The sequence below is a fragment of the Haliotis rubra genome, unplaced genomic scaffold (assembly GCF_003918875.1).
Source record: "Haliotis rubra isolate DU_JTF1 unplaced genomic scaffold, ASM391887v1 Scf259, whole genome shotgun sequence".
Lineage (NCBI taxonomy): Eukaryota > Metazoa > Mollusca > Gastropoda > Lepetellida > Haliotidae > Haliotis > Haliotis rubra.
In genome coordinates this window covers 558219-580576 of record NW_025766658.1, presented here as the reverse complement: position 1 = coordinate 580576, position 22358 = coordinate 558219, and the positions used below count along the sequence as shown (strand labels likewise).

General features: G+C 38.6%; 1 protein-coding gene across 1 annotated transcript; it reads left to right on the top strand.

Moving 5' to 3' along the window:
* Positions 1–37: 37 nt before the first annotated feature.
* Positions 38–22358, top strand: LOC124279940 (integral membrane protein 2B-like). Its single transcript, XM_046715821.1, has 6 exons — positions 38–205; positions 5360–5524; positions 5995–6234; positions 8439–8549; positions 16981–17134; positions 20967–22358. The coding sequence occupies exons 1-6, from the start codon at positions 125–127 to the stop codon at positions 21065–21067; spliced, it is 852 nt and encodes a 283-aa protein (XP_046571777.1). The 5' UTR covers positions 38–124; the 3' UTR covers positions 21068–22358.

Here is a 22358-nt window from a genome sequence, read left to right as displayed (position 1 = left end):
ATTATGATTGGTTGATTGACTTCTCGTGGTAATGAATGTGGTTTCCGGTTTTGCGAGACTGACAGCGTAGATATAGTGTTTGTGTTCGATCTGTCTAGGACAGGATTTTGGGAAAACAAAGACAATGACTATCTACAAGACTCTACAATCAGATAAAAAGGATGAAAAGTCACCCGAGGAGGCGGCCGTTGTTATGGAACCCCTGGTAAATAGACAATCTTTAAAACAAACCTACTCTGAATTATTATTGTAGACAAATTACAAATGGCGAATACGGAATAGGCAACATCTAATTTGACCTAGATCTAAATAATTTGATACTTTGAGTACTGGGTGTGTTGTCAGTTACAGTCCGGTAACACTAAGAAGCCAGCTACACCATATCGTACATAATGTGATTATATTATGCAAACGAAGTGAAAAATATTATTTATGCTAAGTTCTGCACGACCAATTTTCATCTTCAGTCGTGTTGGTAAACAGTGAAGCGTAAAGCGTATTTTATTATCATTCTGCTTAAAGACTAATTCCTGTTTTGAGATTTCGTCTTGGTCTTTGAATAATATTACCAATGCCATCGTGGCAGTGGCACTAAAAACACCATCTTATTTCATACAGTAAACATCTTCTGTGTATGTATATCATACTTTCTCAAAAACAATTTGCTGCCAAATAAGATTCATTGGATGCTTGGTGTTTTTTAGTTTAACACAGCACTCAGCTATATTCCAGCTTTATGGCAACATATACTCCTTGGAATCACTATCAGCCAATCTGGTTAGCATTAGAAACTTGATAAATATTGCTAAAATTTAGTATTATTTTGTGACACATAAGCATCAGAGTGATTTGACTGATTTTTGGCTAACAAGTTACACAATTTTGTATCTGATTGAACATTATGTAACTTCATTTGAAGTGTAGTCCCCTGCCCTTACCACCACCTCCACCCTCTGTGTTAGAAAAGCTGTATCCCTGCTATACTATCATATTATCCCAGCAATTTGCAAATACATGGTATATGTCTTTTAAAGCTCACTTTACAGAATCATTTCTTGTGGATGTTGTCATAGATCCAGCAATCTCATGTACTGCATAGTTCCATCCAGCAGTTAATGATTATCCCCAATGTAATTAATTAGCTTTGTACACAGAGACAACAGCTCAGTTTCACACATGTCATTAATTACGTTGCCAAGACACAGACATGGACTGGACTCCTCACTGTGAAGCCTAGTGTTATTGTCTGTTTGATGCTAGGGCAGGTCAGCTGATATGCTGCCAGTCGCTTGTGTATATTATACAAAATTACATGACAGACCAGACTCAGAAGCGATTATTATTCAGTGCTGTTATGTAAATGATGGAATCACTTATAGTGGTGTTCAAATTTAATAATAACTTATGTCTACTCATCTAAGGGACTAGTAAGATTCAGTGACGACTGGTGACATTTGCACATAGCAATACTTAGTGTAGTAGTCATTATGGACTACCATTTCACATTGAAGTCACTTTTGTCTCCAAATGAGAACGATGAATTGCAAAATAGAAGAGCAATTTTTATGGCTAGGCAGCTTCTTAATTGCAATTGATTTGACATTTCGATGTAGAAGCTAACCATGCTAACATTGTTACCCATCAAGATTGACCCAGGTAAATCCCTGTAAATAGTTGGTCTTTCAAATAGGACTTACTGTTAGGATATCTGAATATTCTTATAATAATAGTATAAGACCAGTATGTGACTCCAGCTAAAATTCTTCTGAACCTGTCTGTGAGTTGGAATGAATTAGTAAAGGCATTGATCTTAGGGTCCATCTCTCTCTCTCTCTGTCTCTCTCTCTCACTCTCGCTCTCTCTCTCTCTCACACTCACACACACACACACACACACACACACACACCGCGTTATTAGACACCCGCATTATAGTAACAATTAAATAACGCGGAACAAAGGCCAAGTAAAATCGTATTTTCCATGGACATAACAAAACTGCTATTTCGTGTATTGTGCCCAGTCAAAACTATATCGTATTGTTGGAGATGAAAAAAACATAATACTTTGTAAATCAAAAATAGATGTATGTACATGAAACTTGCAATCAAACATGACAAGACATGATAATTCAATTGTTGTTCCTGTCATGCTTCCTGTCATTCAACTAAGCCGGAAATAGCAATCAGCTGGGCACACATCAATGTTTGGGTCCAATGTACCGGTGATTCAGTTAAAAACGATCCGAAAATATAACATCCAAGAATTTCTATTCCATTATCAGAATAATTTATATGTCAAGCAATTATTCTAACAGAGATCTTATATATTGCTATCGTATAAGTATAATGCATGTTTCCTACGCACATTTTTAACATAATAATAAGCATTGCTAACCACTTTGGGTTACCTGGCTGGATACATTTTATGTAGGAGACAGTTTGACAATTCACCGCTGACTTCCCACGGTACACGCCACTTTGATTGTAAAAGCAAAATGTTGGCAATTGATTGTCAAATATGACTTCAATGAGTCAATAACGCGGGTCTTGGGGTCAATGGATGACAAGGCTGTAATCTGTTCGTGATTGCTGAGAAAAATGTGAAATTGGTGCTATCGCGGTAGGCATGAAAAATGGACCCTCACGAATGTGGTAAGCGGGCGTTGTATGGAATGAGGTAATGCCATTTCACTCACGGTTTCTCCGTTGTTATTGTAAACAGTTTTAATGAATGAAAATGGGATTGAATTTAATCAAATAAAATGTGTTTTCTGACATCATACATTCTCGGATGGCGGTGTTTACCCACGCAATTACGCGGTGTGTTGCATCATAGCAAACGTTGTAAGTACTCGGCTGATAATCGACATGTCTTTATGATAAAGTCATTATGATGTTTCGCTGTTCATCAATTATTATTGAAAAAGACCCTGCATGTTTTAAGCATCTGAAAAACCATGGATCAGGGGTGGAAATAACTTTAAAATTGTACTCCAGTACAGTGGCACATGTAAAATCACTTGCCCTGATAATTTTTCCACTATACTGGCCGATTTTCTTGTTGATTTTTTAAATATACAACATAATTAACATTGGAAAGTCAACTGGACACCGGTACAGTGTGATATACAAATTTGCTTGTCCGACAGAAAAAAACACTAGACTGGGGCGTCGGGCAATGGGTTATTTCCACCCCTGTGGATATGTACGATAAACACTGTTGATTGCAATCCGCACTGAATTTCACTACTTTACAACGTGATTAACCAGAGCTCAAGAGCTGATTTGTTGATGTGCTATTTTCGATGACATGAATATGTGTGATCACTGGGCAACTTTTTTTATGGGAGCCACGGATTACCCTGCGGTTTAACCGAATCCACGGTATCGCGAAGAGCGTTATTGCGAGCGATGACTGTATTATATTATTGAGAATGGCCAGTGTTCACCTGCTTTGAATATTTTAATGTTTATTATCATGGTGATTAAAGGCACTATTTCACACAACACTTCTCTAAAAATAATAATGCATTCTCTCAATAATACTATGAGTCCTCAGAGAAGCTACCGTATAATTTATTCCCCCCAAAATTACATATTTAGATTACAAAATAAAATTAAAAGTTCAAATGAATTAATGCAATGTTGCATCGATGACATAAACAGTAAGCATTTGTTTAATGTGACCATCAGTCTGGTCTCTACGGTGAACTTCGTCTGCCTTTTCTGCATTTTTGACACTATGATGACAGATGCGCTGAAATGCTGTTGCATTTCGTAATTTTGTTTTACTGCATCAGTGTGATCTTTAGAAGCTTGATGTCTCGTTCAGGTCAACTTCGGAAAATTTTGACAAGCAAATGTAATTGGGTTCAGGATTTTTTTTTACTGAATGCACATATCTCAAGTCATGATTTTATTGGCACTGTGGTATCTTAGCCAGATTTTTAGCGATAGCAAATCCTCGCAAAATAACCTTATGATTGATTTTGATGTTTTGTAGTTGGTTTTAGTGCTCGATTTATTTGCATCATCATTAGAAATATCAGGAAATTTGTTTTTCTCGCTTTCAGTACTGAAAAACAAGTCAAGCGACTGTTGTTTCTTAGCAGGACTGGCCATGCTTAAATAACCAAAACATAGTCTAAATATAGTGAATGACATACTCAGCTACTATTGGCTATCTAAGTATTGTGAATGACGTACTCAAATGCTATTGGGTGGCATCTTTACCACATTGCCGCATAGCTCTATTTTCAGCCACTTGGTGGTGTTCCCGTACTTTCTGTTACTAAGTGTTGGTAACACAAGCGTTATCAACACAGTTTGCAAGAAAATGAAAACTATTATTGTTTGCTTATCAAACAGGTTTTTTTATCGATTTTATTGAACTGAATTCTGAGGGTCACTCATAAAACTTGCGTCAACCTTGACTCGTATGATAATATTTTGAGAGAGTTTTAGAAAATTGTTGCGTCAAATACGCAGGAATCACACGTCATGTAAAACACTGCAGTTAGGTAAAGCCTTCAATTCTTGTGCATTTTGTGTGTCATTGATGAAAACATGGTAAAGTTGTACAAAGTCTGCTGCCCTATAAGCCAATTTGGGATTGTAACTAGATTCTATGTTTGTCACACAAGGCAAGTACGTGCAAGGGTGGAAATAACTTTAAAATTGCTAGTGTACTCTGGTACAGTGGAACATGTGAAATCAATTGCCCTGATAATTTTTCCACTATACCGGACGTTTTCTTGTTGAATTTTTTAAATAAACAACATAATTAACATTGGAAAGTCATCTGGATGCTGGTACAGTGTGATATACGAATTTGCTTGCCCGACAGAAAAAAAACACTGGACTCTGACGTCGGGCAATGGGTGATTTCCACCCCTGATGTGGATTAGGTTTGACCGTGTGTTGATGTTGAGATGTTGCTCATGATGTCAAGACTCACTTTGGTGAATAAAAAACATATTCCTTCTTGAATTCAATGTATTGTTTTACTTCAATTTGGTATTTATCAAAGTAGATATGCAAAATGGAATATATCCAGGTCAGGCAGGATAAGTCTACAGTATGTTTCATTTGACAGTAATGTGGTCACTGGTTATTGTTGTGACAAATTTATACTGTCAACACTGTCAAAACATGTCAAATATAATTTTTTTGTTATCATTTGACTGAATGTAAAGAATATAACCTCAACTGGTGACCCTGTAGTTGTGATATGTGTTGTATTCGCCTCATGGTTGATTTGTTACTGTGGAATAGCCTGGGTATTGGTGACAGCTCCAGTTTACTCCTGAGAATGTGTTTACAAACTTCCTTATTATCAGGATCCATTTCCTTTCTTTCAGACAGGGGAGAGGGAAGATGTTGTGGCCCCGAAAGTTGTTCGAGTGACATATGGACCACATGAGACAAGGACATATGTCAACTTGTGCTTGATAATTGCAGCCCTAATTGTAGTGGGAGCTGGCATCATTGGCGCCATATTTCTGTACAGGCACCTGTCTCACAGAGTAAGTTATTCATCAGCTGGCAGTAGATAGAAATTCAGATTTCTTAAGTTTTTCATAAGGTGTGATAAGTTTGATATCAGGGTTTTACTTGACACAAAGTATTGAGTCCTGTATACACAAGAAATAAGTTATTTCCCTCTGATCGTCGGTTCCACATTTCACCAACCGTATGTGTATTCAACTACTTATTTGTTATATGTGTTTCTATAGTTAACTGTTGATTTGGCCTTGAATATCCTAAATTTGATGGCAGATACTCTGTGCGAACCATACCTAATGTTATAACTTTATCGATTTGACTGTAGTTCATTAACAAAAAGGACCAATATAGCTGAATGATCAAATGTTGGAAAAAGTTTTAACAAAATGATGATTCTTTTGCTTTACAAGGGCACTTTGAATCCCGTATATAACCTTGGTCTTGTACATCACTAACTCAGTCACTCATATTGCTGCTCTGTTCCTCACAGGTCATCACAGGAAGGTGTGGAGTGACCTACTATGATGAGATCTATCATCAGCAAGCAGACTTCCTTAGAGGTCGTGACCCTGTTTCAATTGACCTAACACAGGAGGATTATGATGTGGGATTCAAGTTTGATTTCTTTGAGGAGAATGTTGAAGTGTCGGAGGCTGACAGCTACGAAAGACTGCAGGTGCCCAAGTTTGACGAGTGTGATGAGACCGACGTATGGCATGATTTCCAACAGGTAATCAGTGAGCCCCCCCCCCAAAAAAAATATGTGTGTTTAGGGTAACATGAAATTATAAACAGGGTCGGTAGGTAGGGTTTATCTTTTTTTCTTACATTTTTTTTTTTTTAAATGCACTCGCATATTTTTCATAAAATCACATATTTATGTAATATCAGGCACCAGTTTTGAAAGTAAAGAGGGGAAACGAGTTTAAAATTTTAATAACTGAAGCAATAACACTTTCTAAATTCAACATTTATGAAAAACATGAGTAAGTGAGCACAGGTCACATATGGTCGCCCCAGACATTGGGGAGTACATACTGTTGGAATAGCAAAATGTTTTGCCGGCGCTTAAAAAAAAGGGAAAAAAGGTTTAGGGTCGGGAAGTTTGTGATGGGGTCGGTTGGGAAACCGTAAACACACATATATATTTTTTTGGCCTGAGCTCTAATATATTTTGTAATTTTTGTTTTCTGAAGATGTGGGTTTTTTATGGTAGCAAATATATGAGACTGAATATTATGAAATGCAATATGCCCGGGCATCAAACTGGGTAGTCTGTCTGCATTTGTTACCAAGTCTTTGATTGCTTGTACGTGATTTTTCAATCAGTCACCAATCCTGTTGTTATTATCGGATCTTTCACTCAGATGCAATACCTCTGCATGAAGGTGTGAGGATTCTCCCATAGGAGTTTTCATCAGGTGAACTTTCCAATCAGCCAATCGGCATCGCTGCTTCTAAATTCTCAGTGCAAGTGAGTGAAGCCTCAAGACAAGCTGTTAGGCTTTTAGAATATGATTTGAGCCTAGCATTCAAAGATCTCAAATTATGTGAGGTTTAGGTATTTTTCGGCGTAGTACTCAGTTCCTCTCTAGGCCTGATATCCCTGTCTTGTGGAAGGTCAATACTGGTCTGTCAACCAACCAACCAACCCTCTCCAACCTCAACCACTTCTTGATTATGGTTAAAACTGACCATTCAGTTGCTTTTATTGAAGATTGACAACAGGTAGTAACATGGGATCAGATCTAAAATAAGGTGTGTGGGGTAGAAGAAGTTGGTATCTACATTCCTCTACATTGTGTCATGACTAGTGTGAACTGGAGAGAGGTGAACACTTGATGGAAGTTTGCTGCAACACATCGATTTGATAGAATATTGCAATCTTTTCAATGAATTGGCACAAAATTCACCATTCACAACTGTTTCCCAATGATAATAAATGTGTATTATATGTTATATTTTCAGCTGGGATAAGGAAGAGTAATGTTGATGTCAAGGTTGTTGTCATACAGAATAATCTAGGTGCTGAAACACATCAACTCTCATATTTATATCAATTTTAGTGCTCATTTTGTTTTGATACCAAAGCTTAACAAAAAACTTTTGGCCTGTTCTTGTGTTCAGCATGCTTGTTTATTGTGTTTGTCATGTGACAACCGTTATTCAGATTTTATATTGGTGTTGTCTTGAAACAAGCATTTACAGACTGTCAGGTTGTAAACTCACCTGAATCAAAAGGCACATTTGGATGAGGCAACTTTGGCATGTATGTCTTTTCCTATGGCTCCGTATTTTTTTCACATGAGGGTTCTTTCTTAAGTAGTCAGTATTTATACAGGGGAAGTCTTGGAACTTCCTTGTAAGCAGCAGTGACATGCATTCTTTTTGTTCCAAATAATTATATGGTTTAGAGCGCCACTAAAGGCTTTGATCTGATGGGGGTTCTTTATTTGGGTCAAGTATTGTACAAATATGATGATGATATGCCGATAATGTACCTCACCTTTAGCATTGTACAACGATGTATTCAAGCTGCCGGTACTTCAAGATTTGCATAGGTGACTGAGCCATGGGTTTGAGTTGAACTATTTGGTTCTGAGAATGACAGGACTTTACTAGGGTTGTGCCAGACACCTGGAATTGTGGGTTGAACCTTAGTTTTCCCCAGTTTTGTTACACAGCTGGAATACTGTTCAAAGTGGTGACATAACCAGCTCACAAACTCAATTCTGCCAGGACTATTCAACATGAACTATAGCTATGTTTTAGAATTACACTGTGATTGTGGACCAAAGTGTGCAAGCTGCCATGTGATGAGACTATTGAATCTGAACTTTATCAATGTTTTAGAATTACACTGTGATTGTGGACCATAGCGTGCAAGCTGCTATGTGATGAGACTATTCAACATGAACTAAATCAATGTTTTAGAATTACACTGCGATTGTGGACCATGAGCGTGCAAGCTGCTATGTGATGAGACTCAACCGCACATTGATTGCCCCGCCCAAAGATGTTATTGACCTCATCAACAAACTTGGGGTAAGGCCAGTGGCATTCAGTGTGCAATGAAGAAACTATCATTAGTTTATATTCGTTAATACCAAGTCTTTTAGTTTTCAGTGTTTTTGTCCTGTAAAGATATGTTCAGGCTTAATCGGGTCTAAATTTGTGTTTTAGTAAGAGAGGTGCAATGATACCTTAATATACTAATACCAAACTTTCCCATCAGTAATACAGCTACAATTATTATGAAAGCATATTTTTCCGGCTACCTGATTGGTCTAGAGGTGGTCATGTGACCGTCGACAGAAAAGCATATTGACTCCAACCCAGGTCCGACCAAAAGTCATATTGACTTGAGTTACTAAAAATAGATTTTGACGTCAAGCTATGACGTCATTCTATTGTTTACATGTCACAGTGTTGTTGACATAACGTTATTGTTTTTTCTAAGATGCTTCGGTGAAAGATCAAAGGCGCCGACAGTACTTTATCAGACGATAATGTGCACTTTTTGCATTACGTCACAATGTATTGGCGTCACTGTGCCATTCTAGTCTGCCCCCTCGTATTCGATCAAGTTTGCATTACGTCACAATGTACGAGACGTCACAATGTGTGTCAATTTTCATCGCTTTGTACAGCCTCCTACAGTAAACTACTCCGTTGCATCCCGTTTCTTGGTTTGCATTTGCTTCACACAGCTAACATCACTGTTGGAAACATTACGTTTATGTTTTCCAACAGTTAAAATGTCTCGATTCGACTCAAAAGTTTTCAGCAACACGGTAACGTTCGCAATGTTAACATTCCCACAATGCAATCGTGGAATGTCGCTTGACTACTCAGCTTCGTCTTAATGTAAGGGGGCAGAAACATCTATAGAACAGCGCGCCAGTTAGCCCTGTGTGAGGATTCTTACTTTAGGTCACCGACACCGTCGTTTGTTTTCTGCCTTAGATTAATTGTAGTTATCCTTAGAAAGTATTAAATTTGGCATCTTAGAAAAGAAATACAGTTCGCTTTACCACCATGTATAGTGTAGTAAAGCACACTTTCACCCTGAACTATTATTCTTGACTAAGTGGACATGTTTTGGTTTTTAGAAGCTTTATTTTTGTCGTCGGTCAATATTGCTTTTCGGGAGTCCATAAATAAAGGATATTATATGAATGCCCGTGTCATACTATGTTTACGAGTATGATATGGGCACTCATATAATATTCTGTTTATTAATGAAGTCGTCAAATTGTGGAAAATAAACCCAAATCTACTTTCAAACACAGGCTGGCTACCAGCGATCGCCGCATGTAGAACGTAACGTCACAGAAGAAACGTGACGTGATGGCATGGTTCATAGCACGTCACCATGACAAAGTGATAATTTTTCCTTATCCTGACTCATGCTCTTTTGCTTGTCTCCTTCCTCTTGCGAACATAGTGGAACACTTGTATCTCCCTAATTGAAGTTCCCTTCAATGTAAAATCACTAATTAGTACACCACGAGTTACCTCCCTTCCACAAGCGCGGGAACGAGGGCGCCACCTCTACCCATGTGCCTCACTCTCTCCTTCTTCGCCCAGTGAGCTGGACGTGAGAGCGCCTGTGTCTCCCGACACACTATATCCTTTGATTATATTTAGTTAGTTACCTCGTATAGAGATCTATAGAGGTTTAGCTAGTATCTTTCAACAATTATATATTGATATTTAGTCGTTGTTTCTACTGTTTATGCACGGGGCCGTGCTGTTGCAGTGGATTACGTTGATAAAAATTCTGTACTGTTGCACATTACGTTTTTATTCTGCTGCTGATCCGCATTTAATATGCCCTAGCTGTACTGCGCCATGTTTCATGTGATTCCGCGTTGCAGTTCGCGATACTAATTTATCCAATTCTACCTTTAATAAATAATTACTGCGTTTTTGAGGCGCGCGGCAGATGGGTCACATTATGCAGAGTCTAGCATGACTGATACACCTGAACCCTCGCCAGTCTACTGCTGTTGGTCGACCCCCTCCCGTCTGGGTTTCCGCTAGAATGGTGGAGAGGCGTGGGGCGTGAGTCCGCCGCCTCAAAGCGTCCTGCTTCCCCAGACATCCCTTCGTCGCACTGAGGGGTATTCAACGAAGTCTACTAGAACTTTCTCAGCGAGATTGTTCTCATCGCAGATTTGGGCCTGTATGATGATCAGCCGATCATCATTCCTGATGTACATCAAAGAATGACTGATGTCGGCAACAGTGATGTCAGCGCAGATCAACATTCGATGATCTTCCTGAGGGTCCGTCGCTACCAACACTCAGCGCAGACTTCGCACCCCCAGGGCAGCGTCGACCTCTGAGGGGAATTCAACGAAGTCTACTAGGACTTTCTCAACCGAGATTGTTCCAGCCGCTGAACTTGGCCTCTACGATGATCAGCCGATCATCATCCTCGACGTATGAGACAAGTAGCGACCGGTGACAGCTACAATGACATCAGCAGAGATCGTCATGCAGCCTGATGTCTCTACACTGATGTCAGACGACTTACCTGAGGGCCCCACCACTAACAGCGCAGAGATGGCACCGACTTACTTCGTCGCCGCAGACCATCCCAGACGAGCTACTACGGCAAATCTTGGTCGTGATGGAGGGTCACTACAGACTGGAGAAGCAGCCAGCCCAGAGTCACGAGCCTTCGCGAAGGCTCCAACTTAGAACAACACTCTAGAGGCACCTCCAGTCAGCGTAGCAGCCAAGGCGATGCAGCCTTCGCGAAGGAAGTCGCAGACCACCTTGGCGAAGGACCCAGATGTACAGCCGCGAAGGCCTTCCGAAGGCGGGATAGATCATCACATTCCTCGGCTTCATCCTTAGATGCAGACTCAGCCACCAGACCTCACGGAAGCCTTCGCGAAGCTCAAATCGCCGTTCCCCAGCACCCGAGCGCAGAGGAAGCTTCGCGAAGGCGTTCTTGCAGCGTTAAGTGGCGTTGGCGCGAAGGCATTCGCGAAGGCACTCGGGAAGGACACCCGAATATAGATCGTCATTTAACAGAGTCAAGGGACTACTCAAAGAGCTTCGCGAAGCTGTCAATAGTCTCCGATCTCCTCGTACATCACCACATCGATCGCCTCACAGGTTACCACACAAGTCTGCACACAAGTCTACATCACCTTCCTAGAGTGGCGATGCGGCGCGGACATACCTGATGAAGGAAGGCGGCGCAGATGCTATCACCCTACCTCCGATGGACCCGATTGCTGCGGTAGCACAGAATCTAGACATAGCATCCCATAAAGCCACAAAAGTTCAGACACCATAATTGCCGAACTTTCAATGCCTAGAAGTTTTCCACGCACAACATGGACCCCTTCTTCAAGGCTTAAGACATCGATGAAAACTACAAGTTGATCATCGATATCAACAATAAGAACTACAATGCGTAAATTGGTTCAGTTGAATCCATGACGAGGCGGTATGTTCGTTGGCCTAAATAGATCTAGAACGATCATTGAGACACTTATCACCAGATTTCGTAACACGACTTCTGAAAATGATAAGATGATCCACTCGGCCCTACTTATGCAGAACCAGCAAGTCCCAGGCGCCTCGGCGAAGGAGCTAGAGCCTCACCAGCTACAAGGGGGACGCCGCGGAGGAGTAAGCGCTTCACCGACCCCACATCCTGTTAAACACAGAGGCCATTCGCGAAGCAAGCTCTTATATATATATATATATATATATATTCTAATCGGACTTTGACTTCGATACCTTCGCGAAGGTCGCGAAGGCTAAGTGGCTCCAAGTCTACTTCACCAGTAGATCTAGAAGGGATACTTCGAGAGCTTAGCGTGAAGTCTCGGCGTTCACCGAGGAAGTCACCTCCAAGGTCTCCATATACTAGCCACTCGTCATATATAGCTACTCCTCAGTCCGTTCAAGACATCGCATAAGTTGTCTATCAACTGTATGCCAGATGCCGTCTATAAGCCTCTGAAGACAATTGCACAGGCTATTTACAACACAGAACGCCGCTGTATTAATTTGTCAACGACGCGTTTCATAGATCTTCACAGAAATCAACTATTCCGTATAAATTGCTAGTATATGCAATCCCGGACGACGATCACGATTATCTACATGCGTGACCATTACGCATATCTGCAGACAATTCAATATCGAAATTGAACAGCAGCCTTGTTACAGCGAGTATAACTCATAATCGTCAACATTTCTGAGAAGAAATATGTACAACAAATTCAGCTTTAATTCTACAATTATGACGATACATTCATGTATACAGTCTACAAGCTGACAACTTACAAGTTATTGTACCTTTATATATAAAGAAGTCGGAATTATATTCAAAACTGAAGTACTTTCACGACAGCCAGGAAAATAACCTACCCAGCATTAATATTACAGAGCAAGGTATTTTTTACCGAAGCTTTTCGGCGTTTACCATTAATCCTCGAAACACGTGGTCACCGGGTAACCGGAAGTTACGATGAAGACCGATGATTGTTCTAATATCAGCGACGGCACTATATTATACAAGGTTCCTTTTCCTGCTACACCGGTGACATCACAAGCGGGTACTCTACAGAATCAAAATGCCTTATTCTGATTGGACCCGATGAACAACGCCTACACAGAGGTCGAGGCATAGTTCACAGTTCAAGACATAGGTTGCAAGTGACAACTTTATATCAATGAACGAGCAAGCCTCCTTACAGCCCAGTTAACCTGAACCTTCATGATTAGGCTGCTTTCTTCAGGTTAGAGACCTCCCCTGTCAAGTTTAGACAAGGGGCACAGCAGTCAGGCGATTTTTACATAAAGTTCATCGAGGACACAAACTCCGTTGTGCACATACATCGTCAAGGACATACATAACGATTTACCTAGACGGCGTGATACAAGTGGATCGAAATCCACAGCGTTTCAGACTACACCTGAATTTCATCATCAAGCTACTAACATAACTAGATGGTTAGTAAACCTACTAAGTTTCTGTTTGGAGAATAAACGGAAGTTTCAATGTACCAACTTGGGGATATGAATATAGTGCTACAACACCTCACAAGTGAGGTTTATGAACATGCCTGGATGACATACTTGGACTCCATGATACGATGATGCTATCACGCTGGCCAGCAAGAGCACTGTAAATTTATCTCCACCAAACCAAACAGGAAGAAAATATACAACAGATTTTTTCCTCTATCATCAACTTACGCAGAGTGTAGTCTCAATGCATACTATATCTCCGTTTGGATCGAACTGTCATACTACGTGCATACAAGACAGATGGACCTAATCCGACCCTCCATGAGCTTTAATACTCTTGATATTAGAGCCCTAACTTCTACAATTTCATCTACACAAATGTTATTTGAAATAATGGAGGGTTTATTACTGTAGATCCGATATGGTGGTTGCCAACCATTATCTGAGAGATATCACCACCGAGGACATCTCAGGTATCCACCAATTTGATCCCATGGTCCTTGCACAACAGTTGACAGTTCCTCGGAGAAGATAAGTCAATATTACAGATTTTTACTTATCTTATAACAGTACTAAATAGCTTCATGCTATATATAATTTGCTTAAGCTCGTTTTTTATCATCACAGTGGTTACATGATAAATGCATTAGCTAACAAACTCTACAGAGTTTTTTTTGGCTATTATATACGTAGCTTAAGTCAAGTATATTTTAAGCATAGTACTATACTCATATTGTAAAATACATTAGCTAACAAACTCTCACGGAGTTTTGCTATTATATAGGTAGCTTAAGCTCATTCATATCTTAAGCTCAGTACTATGTTTATATCATATAACTATATTAGCTAACAAACTCTAAAGAGCTTTTGCTATTTGGCTTAAGTTTCATCATATCTTAAGCAATATGGTTACATTATAACATGTATTAGCTAACAAACTCTATGGAGTTTTTGCTATTATATATGTAACTTAAGCTTATTCATATCTTAAAGCTTCAGTACTATGTTTATAGCATATAGGTATATTAGATATCAAAACTCTAAAAGAGTTTTTGCTATTATATATTGGGCTTAAGTTTTCATCATATTTTAAGCTTTATGGTTACATTATATCATGTATTAGCTAACAAACTCTCACGGAGTTTTTGCTATACATATGTAGCTTAAGGTTTCTTCATATCTTAAGCTCAATACTATGTTGATACCATATAAGTATATTAGCTATTAAAACTCAAAAGGTTTTTTGCTATTATATATTTAGCTTAAGGTTTACTTCATATCTTAAGCTCAATACTAGGTCTAAATCAACATAATAAAATGTATTAGCTATCAAACTCTACGGAGTTTTACTATTATATATATATAGCTTAAGTTAATCATATCTTAAGCTCAGTACTATGTTTATAACATAAAAGTATATTAGTTAATAAACTCTAAGGAGTTTTTGCTATATACATTTAGCTTAAGTCTAATCATATCTTAAGCTTAGTACTATGGTTACATTATAAATCTATTAGCTAATAAGCTCTACAGAGTTTTGGCTATTGTATATGTAGCTTAAGTTAATTATATCTTAAGCACAGTACTATACTCATATTGTAAAATATATTAGCTAACAAACTTTACTAAGTTTGGCTGTATTATATATGTAGCTTAAGTTAATTATATCTTAAGCACAGTACTATACTCATATTGTAAAAATATATTAGCTAACAAACTTTACTAAGTTTGGCTATTATATATGTAGCTTAAGTTAATTATATCTTAAGCACAGTACTATACTCATATTGTAAAAATATATTAGCTAACAAACTATACTAAGTTTGGCTATTATATATGTAGCTTAAGTTAATTATATCTTAAGCACAGTATTATACTCATATTGTAAAAATATATTAGCTAACAAACTCTACTAAGTTTGGCTATTATATATGTAGCTTAAGATAATTATATCTTAAGCACAATACTATACTCATATTGTAAAATGTATTAGCTAACAAACTCTACAAAGTTTGCTGTTATATATATAGCTAAGCTTATTCATATCTTAAGCTCAGCACTGTCTATATCATATAAATATTTTAACTAACAAACCCTAAAGAGGTTTGTTATTATATAATTAGCTTAAAATTAATCATATTTTAAGCTTAGTGCTATGTTTATATCTTAAAGTATTTTAGCTAACAAACTCTAAGGAGTTTATACTAGCATATTAACAAGCTTAAGTCTATTAGTCTTAAGCATTGTATTAATATTATATATACTTATCATAATAAGGTACATTGTAATAACCTCTATATGGCAGCTGATAAGCTGGCAGCAGGAATTCATCAGTTCAATGCCTTTATGAAGTTCTCATAGGGTTATTACAATCATCACAGTTCAAATCACTAATTATTAAAATCCAAAGTATTATATATTCCCACCTCGGCTCTGTTGGATTCTACAAGCAAAGAGCATGAGTCAGGATAAGGAAAAATATGTAATTTTTTGAGTAAAATTGATATTTTATACTTATCCTGACTCATGAGGTCAGCCCTCCCATCCTCCCCAAATAACACTTTGGATTTCCCTGTAAATTCAAATGTTGGGCTCAGTATATGAGGAGAGAGTGAGGCACATGGGTAGAGGTGGCGCCCTCGTTCACGCGCTTGTGGAAGGGAGGTAACTCGTGGTGTACTAATTAGTGATTTTACATTGAAGGGAACTTCAATTAGGGAGATACAAGTGTTCCACTATGTTCGCAAGAGGAAGGAGACAAGCAAAAGAGCATGAGTCAGGATAAGTATAAAATATCAATTTTACTCAAAAAAATTACATTTTTGCCCTAGGGCATCGTATGAAAAATATGAACCCCGATATGTTCGCCCTCATAGGTAATAAAAGCAGGTATTCACCAGTCCATAATTGTTTTATTATGTAATTACTGAAAATAAAGCTTCTCAAAACCAAAACATGTCCATTTAGTCAAGAAAAATAATTTTCGCCCTCGGTCAATATTGCTTTTCGCGGGTCCATAAAAACAGGTATTGACCAGTCTATAATTGTATAATATCCTCTGATATGTGTAGTGTCTGATTGTGTGACCTAAACCCCAGAAAGTTAATGATCTCACCTGAGTGTCCTTTGAAATGAAATTAATTTGTGGGATTATAATCCAGTACCTTTGGTTCAGCTAACCTGCTTCAGTGTCAAGAGAGGCATGTGATGTCATTTGATTATGATGTCATGGTACCGATGATGTCACAAAGTTCTGCAATGCATTTTGATTGATTTTGATCACTTTTCTCACCCAAGTGATATCCCCGTGGAATCCAGTTTGTGATATATATGACAATATACAGATGAACTCTATTGACCCAGGAGATCTTTTGAGCTATGTAGCACTCAAATATTATGAAGAAAAATGTCTTCTCAGGTGTTATATTGAACATTGTTTGGGTTTGAAAAAATGTCTTTTTGTTTTTAACAGCGAGAGGGCTATTACCTACCACGTGCTGAAGTTGTGCGTGAGAAATATACCGTGGTGACTCCCCCAATGGGAGATCTCAAAGTCCTTGGACCCTACATTATGAGGGAGTGCTTCTGGTACAACACTTTCAGGCTTGAGAAGATTGTAGATGGAGGTAAGCAATCTTAGTATATTAGCAACAAATGGTCCTGGCTGCTTGAGGTATACTCCTGTTGTATTGAACCTCAGAAATGGAAATCCAGCCATGGTATAGTCCGTTTGGCTCAAAAGCGAACCGATGAATTGCAATCTTACTCAAAAAACTAATAAACATAAAATACTCAATGAAACACTGATCATAATCAAAACATCATACCCACTCTGTGAGTTTTTTGGAGAATGTTTGTCCTAAAAATAAAAAAGTTGTTTAACAATCTATCATTAAAATATTGACACAGTTCACTATTTGTTACAAGGGAGGAGTGCAATTAAAAGGGACAGCCAGGTGTTCGAGAACGGATGGAGACGGCACAGCACAGGTTAATGAATAAATAACTTTGTCTGTGAACGTGCTTCTCGAACACCTGGCTGTCCCTTTCTCTGCACTCCTCCCTCGTAACAAACAGTGAACTGTGTCAATGTCTTAATGATAGTTTTTTAAACAACCTTTTTCTTTTTAGAACAAAAATTCGACAAAAAACTCACGGAGTGGGAATGATGTTTTGATTATGATCAGCGTTTCATTGAGTATGCTATGTTTATTAGTTTTCGAGTTAGATTGCAATTCATAGGTCCGCTTTTGAGCCAAACTGACTGTAGTCCTTTCTAATAGCACTTGAGGGCCTTAATTTGGAGGAAGTCCTTTGAAGTTATGGGACATTAGATCTCCAGGATGTCACACCATGTTTCTGACACAGCTGATTTCATCGTCTGTGATGTCATTGAACAATTAAACATGATGTCAATGAACAGGGCAGTCACGCTTGCTTACCGTGTTTTACTGCACAAATGTACATGATTATAATGGGCTAGTGCAAAATTGCTCAGAGAGCTGACGACGTAACAATACAATGGTGTGTGCGATGTTTGTGCATATTAATACGCAGCAAATGGTCTTGCAATTTTCAGGAATAGAATACCATTCGATCATGTTTTTTAACCAATCAGATTAAAGAACACAGTGACTTTTGGTTTACAATGTGTATTGACACATACAAATATCGCACACAATTGTATTGTTGTGTCGTCAGCCGTGGTGACATCATTCAAATCAAATTGTGCCGTAAAGTTGGAATGATGTCACAAATGAGCAGTTCCAGATGCTACCATGGGAACCAGCTGAAATGGTCAGCTGATCACACTTCTCTGCTGTATCCGTACCGATGTTAATGAGTGCTGACAGTAAAACCCATGTGGGCCTTTTGGTTTACTTTTGTGTTGACAATGTCGATAAACATCATGTGTTGGCCAATTTCCGGGTGTTATTGAGTATTTGAAGCATGGGAATACAGTCGTTCCCTGTTTATCTTGCGTTTTTCTGGATAAAGGAATTTCCGGATATCTGAACCACGAACCATATGTAAAAAGACATACAAAGAAACGAACATAATAGACCTCAGACGAAACCTTTATTGATAAGACATCAACAAATAACAATCCATACATAAAATCACATCTTGTCAAATGGAGTAGTCAAGTCAGTAACATGTGCGAACATACCTGTACATGCATCTATCTGTCAAATGTTAGCAACCAGTCACAAAACAGTTCTGATGTCATCCACAAATTCGCATTCAGGGGTGGAAATAACGTTGAAATTGCTAGTGTACTCTGGTACAGTGGCACATGTAAAATCACTTGCCCTGATAATTTTTCCACTAGACCGGCTGTTTTCTTGTTGATTTTTTTAATAAACAACATGATTAACATTGGAAAGTCCATTTGACACCGGTACAGTGTGATATACAAATTTGCTTGCCCGACAGAAAAAAAACACTGGACTTGGACGTCGGGCAATGGGTTATTTCCACCCCTGGCATTGTTCCTGTACCTAACATAAACTTCCGGATTAAAGTCACTAACAAAACAATGGTGACGTCTAGGCTTGCCAATCACAACTAAAAATGAACTCAGTGTCACCTTGCTAATTACAGGTAGTTAATCCTCTTACGCTTCAAAGACTGCCAACTTCTTTTATGTTAGGGCACGCAAGGCCACTCGGTAAAATGCGTGTGTTCACTTATGGTTTTGGACAGGTGTGGATGGACCAGCGTGTTGTCAACGTGGAGCAGTTTCTAATTGAATTTAAACAGATATGTATTGACATTGATGTTCAAAATTGGGTTTCAGACCTTCGTAAATATTCCAAAGTTGAGATGTACAGACAAATTAAGGTTCATCTTTCTGAAGAATATTAGTTTAGTGTTGTCAAAGTAAAAGCTTACTGTATTGCATTGTGTAAGTTCCACTGCTCCAACCATGACCTAATGATTGGGTGTGGAAGACGTCTCAAACTTGACCGCAAAGATCATCTCTGCCCATTGTGTGTTAGGCCTACTATTGAATCTGAAATACACTTCTGTCTTGAATGTCTGACCTGCGATCATATCTCTTGCAAGAATTTTATTATGTCTTTCCATCTTGCAATAAGCTTATGTTATTATTCACATAAAAAAACAATGTTATTACCTACGAGGGTGAACATATCGCGGTTCATATTTTCCATACGATGCCCTAGGGCAAAATATCACTTTGTCATGGTGACATGACGTCATGAACAAGGCTATGACGTCACGTCTCTTCTGTGACGTTGCGTTCTACATGCGGCGACGGCAGGCGACCAGCCTATGTTTGAAAGTAGATTTGGGTTTATTTTCCACAATTTGACGACTTCATTAATAAACAGAATATTATATGAGTGCCCATATCATACTATGTTTACGACACTCCTGCCTAAATATCGGTTTATCCCTCGCTCTCACTCGGGAAATACCAACATTCAGGCACTCGTGTCGTAAACATAGTATGACATGGACACTCATATAATATCCTCTATTTATTTAAATTATTATAAACAATCTTGCTAAATATATTATTTTAGCTCGGAAGAAACGAAACAAATATTTTTCATCATGTTGATGTTATCAATGTCCATTGCAATATTGCCTTAAACATAACACCTGTATATGTGAATGACGTGGCGCTTTGTCAACATATTGTAGCACTAATTTACTTGTATAATGGGCCGGTGGCCCATTTATCGGAATAAACTCTCTATATAACATACTGACATGTGCTCAGCCATCCGGATATACGAGAAAAAAATGCATATAATTTAGCGTTTTGTATGTGAAAATGGCCGTACAGTTACGGAAACCGGATTTCCGGGTAAATGAGTAATTTTACAACATTGTGAATTTGTTTTGAGGAATTTTTGTTCTGAAGGCGAGTTTTCCGGATATCTGAGGTTCGGATAAACGGGGCACGACTGTTTTTCATTTGAAACCTCCAGCTAACGCCGTCAGTTCCAAATGAATTCCTGTGCTACAAATAATACCCGGAAATTGGCCAACACATGACGTTTATCTCCTAATTGTATAAGCAATAATTCTCGGATATATAGAGAAACAATGACAATATTCTCATACAAAAAGGTATTAACACAGTAGGCCTTATAAGAAGACTTAAATTGAGATTGCATAACACATCCCTGTCAAAGTATGTGATTACTGTGTTGATTACTGTTTCAAAGTTAAGGCACACAATGTCCAGAGTGATGGACACGGAAATCATGAAATATAAAGGAGATAACAAACAAAGATAAAGTTAAAAATTGTTAGTGTCCGACATATCCCATTTAGTCAGCTCTTACAACTGGCATGTCAATGGGACTCGCTTGACCATTTATTTCAGATTCTAGTTATGTATGGTAGTTCTTGTATGCACAGAACTACAGCAATACAATTGTTTTGATGGTATTTTTATATATATTCATGTCATTGTTTCAGTGGTGAAGCGAAGTCGACGCACAGCACCACGAGAGGAGGTCCATCATGGCTTCAGCGCGGTCCCAAACAAACTCCTCCTCAAGGTTTCCATCAGACTGTAGTGGCGATGATGACTGGGTAGACAAGTGTGATTTGAGAGAGGGTGATGTAGTCTAGAGAATGATCCACGGCCATCTTACATTATGTTTGCCACTGTTGTACTTTAGAAGCAAAACAAACAGCTTCACTGTGCTTATTGTCAAGGAGAAAGGAAACAGCGCAAGGGCAAGCAAGTTCCTTTGGGTCATTGTGTTGCTCACTGGCGGATCCAGGGTGGTGTGTGGGTGGTGCACACCCCCTCCTTTTTTAAGACACTTTCCATGTCGACTGGACCATCGACCAAGTTAGTTTGTGACTTGGGTATTCGGTGCCCCCCTCTGTTTTAAAATCCTGGATCCACCTCTGAGCTCCTGATGTCTTAAGACAGTGCAAAGATGGATTTTCTTGTCATATTAATTGATCATTTGACATGTTTGAACTGTGGATCTTGTGAGAAGTGCTACCTGTCTTATGTATATATTGTTATTGTTATTACGCACTCTGAAGGGATATATTACACCGACAGCACATCTCCTGTACTTTAAAATTAATGATTCCACCATTATGGTTCCAGTAACTGGCAACTTTGAACAGTTGATTTTCTTGTATACATGTAATTTATAGTAGGTTATTTTATAAGGAAGTTTGTTAAGAAATTACAACTAAGCAGTTTACATCCTTCTGGAGGACTGATTGGTTGTAATTGTTAAGTACTACAACTGGTAGACACCTGTATGTTGAAAATGCACTGGAAAACATTTGTGAAATATGGATATACATTCAAGGGCAGATTCCCATAGTTTTGGCAGGTGGTTGCCTTGGCATGTGTATAGAGTTACCAACCACATGTATTACTGTGGCAGTGCATGTCTAATCCCTGCCAACATTTAGACTGTGCCACCTACTCCTGACTGGGATCCAGATAGGTCTTGCCATCCAGTGTTTACCAGTACATAGGAATATCGGAGGGCTAAAAACCTCTAGAGTTTGTCCCAGTGTTCAGTGTGTCATACGTAACATTGCACTGTTCACCAATATGTTTTTCTACTGCTCATCTCAGTGTTCACATTGGTGTTCACATCAGTGTTCACATAGTGTTCACACAACGAAAGGTAGGCCACAATTCCTAGCTGGTCCTATACAGCCTGCTATGGTTGATGACTATGGTGATTGAAAAGTTTCTTGGCTGTCATTTTTATCTATGATGCATACAGTTTAGTGGCAGTGTGGGACTCAGCCACTAGTCTGTAGCCCTACTGTAGTAAGATGTCTTTCAGTCTTGTAAGTTTGGCTAATAGAGTCCATACATTTATA